General features: G+C 32.4%; 2 protein-coding genes across 4 annotated transcripts in view; both read right to left on the bottom strand.

Annotated features, from left to right (window-relative positions):
- Positions 1 to 1,374, bottom strand: part of LOC111087430 — a 14,054-nt gene extending 12,680 nt beyond the window's left edge. For both annotated transcript variants that reach the window (XM_022394032.1, XM_022394033.1), the window contains exon 1: positions 1,243 to 1,374. The gene's annotated coding sequence lies outside the window, so the exon portion shown is untranslated. The remainder of the gene's footprint in view (positions 1 to 1,242) is intronic.
- A 5,560-nt stretch (positions 1,375 to 6,934) lies between these two features.
- The window catches only part of LOC106466080 (glucose-6-phosphatase 2-like), a 13,065-nt gene continuing 10,571 nt past the window's right edge, over positions 6,935 to 9,428 (bottom strand). The window contains exons 6-7 of one of the 2 annotated variants that reach the window (XM_013926324.2): positions 8,989 to 9,110; positions 6,935 to 8,824 (exon numbers count right to left, since the gene is read on the bottom strand). In XM_013926324.2, coding sequence (XP_013781778.1) covers positions 8,304 to 8,824; positions 8,989 to 9,110 — 643 coding nt within the window. In that variant the 3' untranslated portion in view covers positions 6,935 to 8,303. Of the gene's footprint in view, positions 8,825 to 8,988; positions 9,111 to 9,428 lie in introns of those variants that run through there. The other variant, XM_022394035.1, reaches the window with a different exon arrangement.

Genomic DNA, 9,428 nt, shown 5'->3' with positions numbered 1-9,428 from the left:
AAAGTACAAGACATCAACATCGGTGTACCGAACTACTTACCTATTACAATAAAGTACAAGACATCAGCATCGGTGTACCGAATTACTTACCTATTACAATAAAGTACAAGACATCAGCATCGGTGTACCGGACTACTTACCTAATCTTGTAACATTATAGGTATTCTGTCAACAACTTGAAACTGACGATAACAGAACTCAACTTAATTCCAACACTTACTGTAGTCATAGAATAAAACAGCCACTCTAAGACCCGGGACATGTTGACGATTAATTCGTCATATGGTGACAAGATTCCAGAGTTCACGAATTACTTGTACACAGAACAAGAAATAACCTCCCGTTCTTAGACATGATAGTTGACATGACAACATAGATGTAACTGGTAATGAAGAGACACCACTTTTCTTTATGCACTCCCAGAGTGATCAAATAAAAGAAGTAGCCAGCTTTGAAGTTCTGGTTACAATATCACTGGGGTTTTCTTTTTCGATCCCATTTTGTGTTTTTACTGCATAGCATGCTATGAAATGAAAATGTTTATAACAGCGTAAGATATGTGAATATGTGTCAGTGAACTTTCCTCTAACTAAATACATAGTTCTTAGGTAATAAGAATGTTAAATATCAACAGATCAATCCATGATGTAGAAACAGGAACTTAAAAAATATACCCATTAAAGATGAATTCATGAACAACGAAATACAGTCACTATAGATAAACCCATGAACAACTAACTATAGCCACTATAGATAAACCCATGAACAACTAAATACAGCCACTATAGATAAACCCATGAACAACTAAATATAGCCACTATAGATAAACCCATGAACAACTAAATACAGCCACTATAGATAAACCCATGAACAACGAAATACAGCCACTATAGATAAACCCATGAACAACTAAATACAGCCACTATAGATAAACCCATGAACAACTAAATATAGCCATTGCAGATAAATCCATGATGCAGGAACTCAATATATTTATTTGTTTTAGGGCAAGGCTACACCGTTATCTATTTAAGCTGTGTCCGTCGCAGAGATCGAAACCCGAATTTTAGTGTTATAAACACAAAAGATTACCACTGAGCCATCGAGGGTCTTCAACTAATAAAAGCCTTTATAAAATGTAGACTTCCCTTCATTACCCCTAATAAATACGAACCTTACACAATGAACTGAGTTCCCTTTTTAGGCCAAATAGACTTCTAGTATGATTTAAATGCTACTTACCAGTTTTATTCTATGGCGCAGAAGCTTTCGGGGTTTGCTATGACTTTCTTCTGGCTTGCTTAGTGAAAAACTGGTGCCACATCTTAAATACAGCAGATATTCCACCACTTTTCTTCAAATAACTGTGGAGATCACCACGTGATCTGCAAGGGATGTAGGAAAAGCCAATCAGAAAGCTCTTCTCCATCAAAGAAAGCTGATTACACTTTCTAGAAAACTAGAATAGAACAAGGTAAAGTTTTTTTCTTAAACAAGTTTCTGATAAAGTTATTTAGTTTATGTTCTAGTTTACAAAATAATGGAGTTTAAGTTCTAATGGAAACTACGATTCTTGTAAATATATATCTCCCGCGGTTCATACTCATGGTGAAATTAATTTGGAGAAGTAATTTAAATAAAAGTTAATTAGGTAAGAATAAATATATGTATAGAATTTTAAAAACTTTAGGTGAAAAAAGAATTAGATTTTAAAATTTTCTAGCTCAAGAAGTTTTACAAAACTCAAAATAATATTTAACTATTTGTAGTTAAGATTGTATGTCATAATACCTTAACCAAGAACTGTCGCTTCGACGACAGAGACATCTCGCTGAACGAGAACCAGATAAGTGTGTTTCTGGTACTTGTTGAGTCTTAGTGCATAAGAAACAAATAACTCACAATGTTTCGTTTTCCTTTAGAGATCCTCACTTCCAAACTTCGAAAGAATACTTTTATATGTATAAAGATTTTCACTATCCTCAATACCACCCTGAAAGAATTGTTTATTCGTAGTTTAAGCACAAAGCTACACAAGGGGCTATCTGTGCTCTGTCCACCACCGCTATCGAAACCCGGTTTCTAGTGATGTGAGTCCGCAGACATACCGCTGTGCCACTGGGGAATTTTAATTTGATGTTAACATGACTTGATTTCTGATAGACGACTTTTTATTACTAGTTGAACTTTCATATCCGCACAGCGAATTTCTGACAACTATAATATTCATAAAACAAATTTTTGTCAGATTTGTATTTACTTTATCAGTGAATTTATGCAAATTCTTTGGTTCTGACAGTTTACTTAAATATTGTGAACAAAAATACTGTTTATTTTAGAGAAATGTAAATAAAGATAGGAACTTGTGAGAGAAATTTCATTTAGCATACCATTAATTTTAATTGAAAGTTTCATAATGATCAAGTTTAGTGTATAATAACAGGATAAACAAATACTGTAGTACTTCGTTAATCAACTAGTAATTAACTGACTGTAGTTAATTCAATACACGTGGTAACACCGATCTTAATCAGTTGAGTCTCTTACGAGCCACGCAAATTTGCTTCTTTCTTAGGCTTTATATCTTTCATCAAATCTATAATTCCTCACCTTAGCGTAAGAAAGGACTAAAAACAATTAGCGAACTGTTCGCTACAGTAGTAGACAGTTTTCCAGTTCAACAGACACTAGATCTGGTGATAAAATTAGCTACGGTGTACTAGAAGACGTAGCACGAAATTCAATTTCAGGTGTTTACTTTCGTTCGCCATTTTAATCAATCAAAATAACTTTGTTCTATACTGAGAGAATATGCAAAGTCGACATTTAATGAACGTATCTTCCTAAATAGGTTGTTTCTTTTAACAACGTATCATCATTTTTACGCTACTTCTTTTTGAACGTACATTAAATCAAAAAATAAACATTAAACAAAATGCATAAACTTGCATAAATGAATGGAAATGAAAACTTTTTAAGTAACAATACGGTAACAAAATCTGAACGACAACTATCACTTGAATCTGCTTGAAGTTGAGTTTAAGAAACTACAGTTATTGAAAAAAGTATCTTTTAAATTGGTCTGAAGTTTTTCAATCAAGAAAAATTAGTGGGTTCTGTTACGTTAAAATAATCAGTTATCTACAAGGGTAAGAGTCAGACTAACTCAGCATACCACAATAAACAAGTTATTTGCATCGGAAACCGTGTCAGGTTAAATCAGTATATTAAAATAGATTAGTTATCTACATCGGTAACAACGTCAGGTTAAATCAGTATAGTAGAATAAATCAGTTATCTACATCGGTAACAATGTCAGGTTACATCAGTATATTAGAATAAATCAGTTATCTACATCGGTAACAATGTCAGGTTAAATCAGTATAGTAGAATAAATCAGTTATCTACATCGGTAACAATGTCAGGTTAAATCAATATATTAGAATAAATCACTTATCTACATCGGTAACAACGTCAGGTTAAATCAGTATAGTAGAATAAATCAGTTATCTACATCGGTAACAATGTCAGGTTAAATCAGTATATTAGAATAAATCAGTTATCTACATTGGTAACAATGTCAGGTTAAATCAGTATCATGAACCGCGATAGTGATTCATAATAGGGTTCACTCAGAAATTTCACAAAAATTCTAATAGAACATACGGGCAAAAACCATCTTAGAAACCAGACTTCTTTTTGAAGCAACCCTCAAGACCTTCTGTCTCAATGGCTAAGGCTGCTAAAATACTGATATTAGCCAAAAAAAAGTTGATTGTTAGACAAAATTCAAAATTCACCTTTTTGTTCTTCATATTATTATTATTGTTGTTGTATCACAAGTATACATAAAACAACAACTATGATTATTTTATTCAAATATGGGCAAACCTATTAAAAAACTCCTGTGCAGGTCATAGGACTATTTTTATGTTGATTCTTAAAAGAGATGGAGATATTTTATCAGTTTTTCGTCGCTACTGGCCAAGTTTTCTTCGAAACCTACAGCAAAAACAGCAAAGTATACTTGCACTAAAATCTATGCACAGCTACTAAACAAACTCCTTCGAAGGTTGTATGGCTATTTTTAAGATGATTATTGAAAGTTGAGATTTCCACCCAAGTTCTCCTTCGCTACCAACATAAGCTTTTCGAAGCCATTCAAGCATCAGAGAAATGTAGAAGCCATTTACGCACCGTTATACTAGTCAGAAATGCTTCGTTTTATTAGAGTAAACAATGTATATATTTATAAAAGTGTCTCCAGCCTTATTATTATTTATTATAGTTTACAAGTCGCTACAGAAAAAACGCCTATGAATATTTTACTAAAATCTAGACAATAGTAATGAACGCAGTATTGAGTATGTCATAGGATAGTTTTAAAATTAATTCAAGCCCCTTTGTTTTATCGACTTGAATACTTTTTCTGAGTCCTTCACTTTCCGCCATTGAAAAAATCCAGTCTTTTACTAATGCGCATTAATTGGAAATCATTTGTACAACTTATAGCGCATTAATTGGAAACTGAGACGTTGAGGATCCGTCAGTTTTGGAGTTCGCTGTTCTTCATTGTTTCTCGAATTCGCTGTCGTACTTTGTCTTTACCTGGTTTTCTGGGACTATTTCAGTGAGTTTTCTAACAGTAGACAAGTACAATAGTAGATTTCTCTATTCTTGTGAGTGATGATTTATTTTACTGATTTTCGTACCTCGCTGAAACAATGAGTGTGTATTTAATTATTATTCATATTTTTTTTCACAAGCCTACATCAAAATCGGCTGGGTATTTTGTACAAAAACCTAGACATATATACTATATAAAACGTTGCGAAACTCCATAACCTATTTAAAAGGTTGATTATTTGTCATTGAAATTTGATTTACGTGGCTATTACTAAATAACATATGCGATTTTGTCGTGAGCGGCTTCCTTTGTACTTGGTGCTTGTTAAACACATGTTTAAACGAAACTTCAGGTACAAAACTACCTGGTTCAGTAAATAATGGTTGGGTGGGAAAAAAAATCCAATGCAGCGGTAAACTGTTGAAAAAAGTGTAACATCCAATCTAATGCATATGCACGTATGTAGCTTAAAACTTATTCTCCAGATTAACTCAGTATACTAAAATAAACCCATTATTTACACCGTCAGGTTAACTTAGTATAAGAGGCGTTTTTTAAGAACAAATATTACCAACACAAATGATATTCGTAATGATGTCCGACACACAAAAATATTGTATTCTGTCTGTAAACGGTTTTCAGCACGTTCCAAACATGAACGTTTTAAAACTCACCTACTTCGAGATGAAAGATCGTTTCATAGCTTAAAAACGATACTTGTAAACATTCTACCCTTGACCTTCAGTCCGTAGGGGGCTCCTAAAAGTGCGCGAACATTTGATTATACACACGAAATTACTAACAAAAATGCTAAGAGATTTTTATACTCAACATTTTAGAAAATTAATAAAAATCTAAAACCTCGCAAACTTGATATTGTATTAAATTACTAAATACAAAGTCAAGAATTTCGTAATCTATAGATTAGCTGATTAACAACAGTCTGAGAAATTCGTACACTTGATAAGTTTGAGTTATACGAACCTTTCTGAGTACCTTCTTCTGAATTTGTTTCAGTTATATTTACCTTCGTGGGTATCTAATTCCTAATTTGTTTGTTTTACACACACCTTTGTGTATATCTTCTTAATTTCTTTGTGTTACACCCACCTTTTACATATACGGCATTGTAAAAATAATATAGCTCACAATATCTTGATTCCAATAAAATGTTATAATTTTTATTTGTGAATTATTTTTCTCCTTCAAAAAGTGTAGTTTCATTCAAAACAAGAAAGAATCTGTGAATGCCTACAAAACGTGCACAATATTATTCTCTTGAAACGGTTTGTTTGTTTGTAATTATGCACAATGGGCTATCTGTGCTCTGTCCACCACGGGTATCGAAACCCAGTTTCTAGCGTTGTAAGTCCGCAGACATACCGCTGTGCCACTGGGGGGCCTCTTGAAACGGAAACACAGTAAATACAGTTTTAAGGGGTTCTGTGTTACGAAGTGGCATAGAGTAAATGATTTTGCATAATTTGATACCACTTGAAAACATACTTTTTATTTGTATAGACATGTGGGCATAACGCCCTTCTTTGGTTATATTAAAAACCAGAATGAACTAAAAGGTCGAATCTATTGTATAAAAAAATTCCACTAATATAAGAATACAGGCGATTAAGGTAAAAAAAATAAAACAGTGACTTAACAGGCGAATAAATAGAAATAACACATCACATTAGATTTGATAAATATTCTGAAAAATAAAAACGATATTAATACTAACATAGACAATTAAAGTTGTAATAAAATAAAGTTATTCATAATTCAACAATACAAGGTGCCAAATCAAACAATACAACCAGCTTTAAACATAAAGTTATACATAATTCAACAATACAAGGTGCTAAATCAAACAATACAACCGGCTTTAAACATAAAGTTATAGATAATTCAACAATACAAGGTACCAAATCAAACAATACAACTGGCGGCTTTAAACGCACACTGAAAGGATGTCAGTACGTTTTTATCTTAAATAAATTTCCGTTAGCCTCACTTGTTATATCTCAGCTAATGACGCCAGGTAAACCTAGTGAAACGTTGTGACGATATTAACGAAAGTTTTACTCTATACATACGATAAAAACTTGTCTGAAATCTATAACAGTATTTCAACTACATTACGTCTGCTATGGCCATTGCCGACGACCCGCTTTGCTCAATACCAGAGCTCATTAGGCCGGTTGGGACACAACAAATATAGCAATGGTCGGCACATTATGTTATAATTGTATGTTGGTTGTGATAATAGCTATTGTGGATATTCGGAGGGTAAATAAACACCGACAATAAAAATAAAATATATGGTATAAAATTTATTCTTTAAAATTGGCACCTACATAAACATATAATATCGCAATACTTTTTACTATGGATAGTTACGTCCTCGTTATCTAACTTGATTATTTATCCCCTCAAATCATCAGACTTGTCAGAGAGTCAAACATGAGTCAAAGACAAAATAAAATATAAATAATATTTTTTATAATCCTATGACAACAAAACCAATTTGTATATACTATATCATAGTCGAAATTAATTTCCTTGACTTTAAGTTTACTGTACTTGAAGTTAATGTTTTAAGTCGATTTATAAAGGATTATCTTAGATTACCATAATGTAGACACATGTAAAGATATCAATGGAATGAGAATTGTCGACAAAATGAATAGTTAATATCGTCTAATTCAACTAGGTCTACGAAAAACCCTTTTGCGTTTAATAAACGTATGCATATTAAATATGAAACCTAGATTCAGATGCAATCAAGTCTCGCTTTAGTAAAACATCAAATAGAAAGGAAATTATCCTTCATTATTTAATATAACATTTCATGGTTGAATTAAGATGTAAAATAACCATTATTTATCAACATTGTATCCCCAAAACAAATAATTGGCAGGTTTTAAATGGAACGTAAAATAAACTAAATTTACTATCTGCACCACACGGGCTAAATGATAGATTTTTAAACAGAACATCATATAACTTAGACTTACTATCTGCACTACTTCCCACACACTCTAAAGACAAGTTTTAAAAATATCTTAAAATAACCTAGATTTAATACTTGCATAATATCCCACACGATCTAATGACATGGTATTATCAGAATATAAAAGGAACAATTATTAATAAATTTAGTCTATCAATAATTATTAATTGGCAAGCTATAATAAACTAGCAAACAAATTCAGGCTTTTTAGCTTTAATCTACCACCTAACTCTCATTGAAAACTTCTAATTAAAACGTAAAATAATGTCTAAGTTGTTCTTTTTAACATTGCTTATAATATTTCGCACATAGAGTTACGTATTAATTAATAAAAGTAGAAGATCCAAGTCTGAAAACTAGAGAAAAAAATCAGTAAGTGTGTTTCATGGAGACGTACTTTATCGGATTGTAATCTATGATAAACCATTTTGATCCAATCCGTGTTATTTTTGACAAACCCAGAAATAACTTTTTTCAAGCTTAATAATCATAAAAATGTTATGATATTATAATGTATTTCATGTTTGAATATAATATCTTGGATTGGAGTATTATTACAGAAAATCTAAAGTTTTTATTTTGCTAGTATTTAAAGAAAAAATGTCAACTTTTATATTAAATTGTTTATTGCTGCCTAAGTAATTTGAAACATTACGATGATGAAATTTCTTATTCTTCCTTTTTTAATTGTTCGGACAAACAATAAAAAATCGACTTTCCTTTGATAATGCCATAAGGCACAAGGGCCACAAACAATATTGGCAAGAACATGTTTATTAGAAATGTTGAAAAATAGAAGAACATGGCGTTTGAGTTGGGAAGAGGAATCCAGCCTGACATCGTTGACAGCGCGATAGATAAAACCATCATCCAGATCTTCATAACTGGAGTAAAGTGTATTTTGGCTGCTTCCTTGTTGAAGGGGCTGTTCAGACCGATACCTAAGCCTAACAAGAAACCACAATAACGCATCATAGAGAAGAAGGGAGTGGTGTCCAGATGTACATATTCTTGTTTGACGCACCACTTCATGGCTCTGTCCACTGACCAGAGAGGGTTCAGTCCTAGTACCCATAGAGCACAGAAGGTGGACAAAGCACTGACAAATAAACTCGTTGTTACCATCACGTAATATCTCAGTTTTAGATCCTCCATCGAAAGCTTGGTCATCGTGAAGGCAAGGAAGCACCCTGAAAATGAAATAAAATTTTGTTCATTTTATATACAATAACTAAAAAATATTGAAATGTTGAAACCCTATTCTCAACTTTTAAATTCGTCGAAAGATCTTCAAATTTACTACCTATAAACAATTTTTGTATCATATTGAAGAAAATTTACACTTTCTTCTTACCTAACATTATTCCTAGAAGACACTGATGAGGGAAATGGGCCGCAATATAGACCCGGGAGAGGCTTACTACACACAAGAGGAAGGTGTAGATTGTCCAGCACACAGAAGTTACCACGTTCTTACTGAAAAATCAAAGCAAGGGTTGTTTCTTAAGTTCACTGTGAGAATTAGACCTTCCAGCACACAGGCGTTAATATACACCTGGGAAAAAATTAAGCACCCCCGTGTTTTTTTCAAGTGATTCAGATTCGACGTTCTTGTGACTGATTATAAATTACCATTCAATCTAAACGTGTTTATCAAATGAAATTATGCATTATTGGGCACAAGAAAACAAGATTATCACCGTAAAATAACAATTTTTAATTTACATATCATGACACCAAAATATGGACAGTTTTCACGCTTAAAATTATCTTTAATAAGTATTGTCAGTGAAA

The sequence above is a fragment of the Limulus polyphemus genome, unplaced genomic scaffold, assembly GCF_000517525.1.
Source record: "Limulus polyphemus unplaced genomic scaffold, Limulus_polyphemus-2.1.2 Scaffold2144, whole genome shotgun sequence".
NCBI classification, from domain to species: Eukaryota; Metazoa; Arthropoda; class Merostomata; order Xiphosura; family Limulidae; genus Limulus; species Limulus polyphemus.
This window is presented reverse-complemented; position numbering and strand designations above follow the sequence as displayed.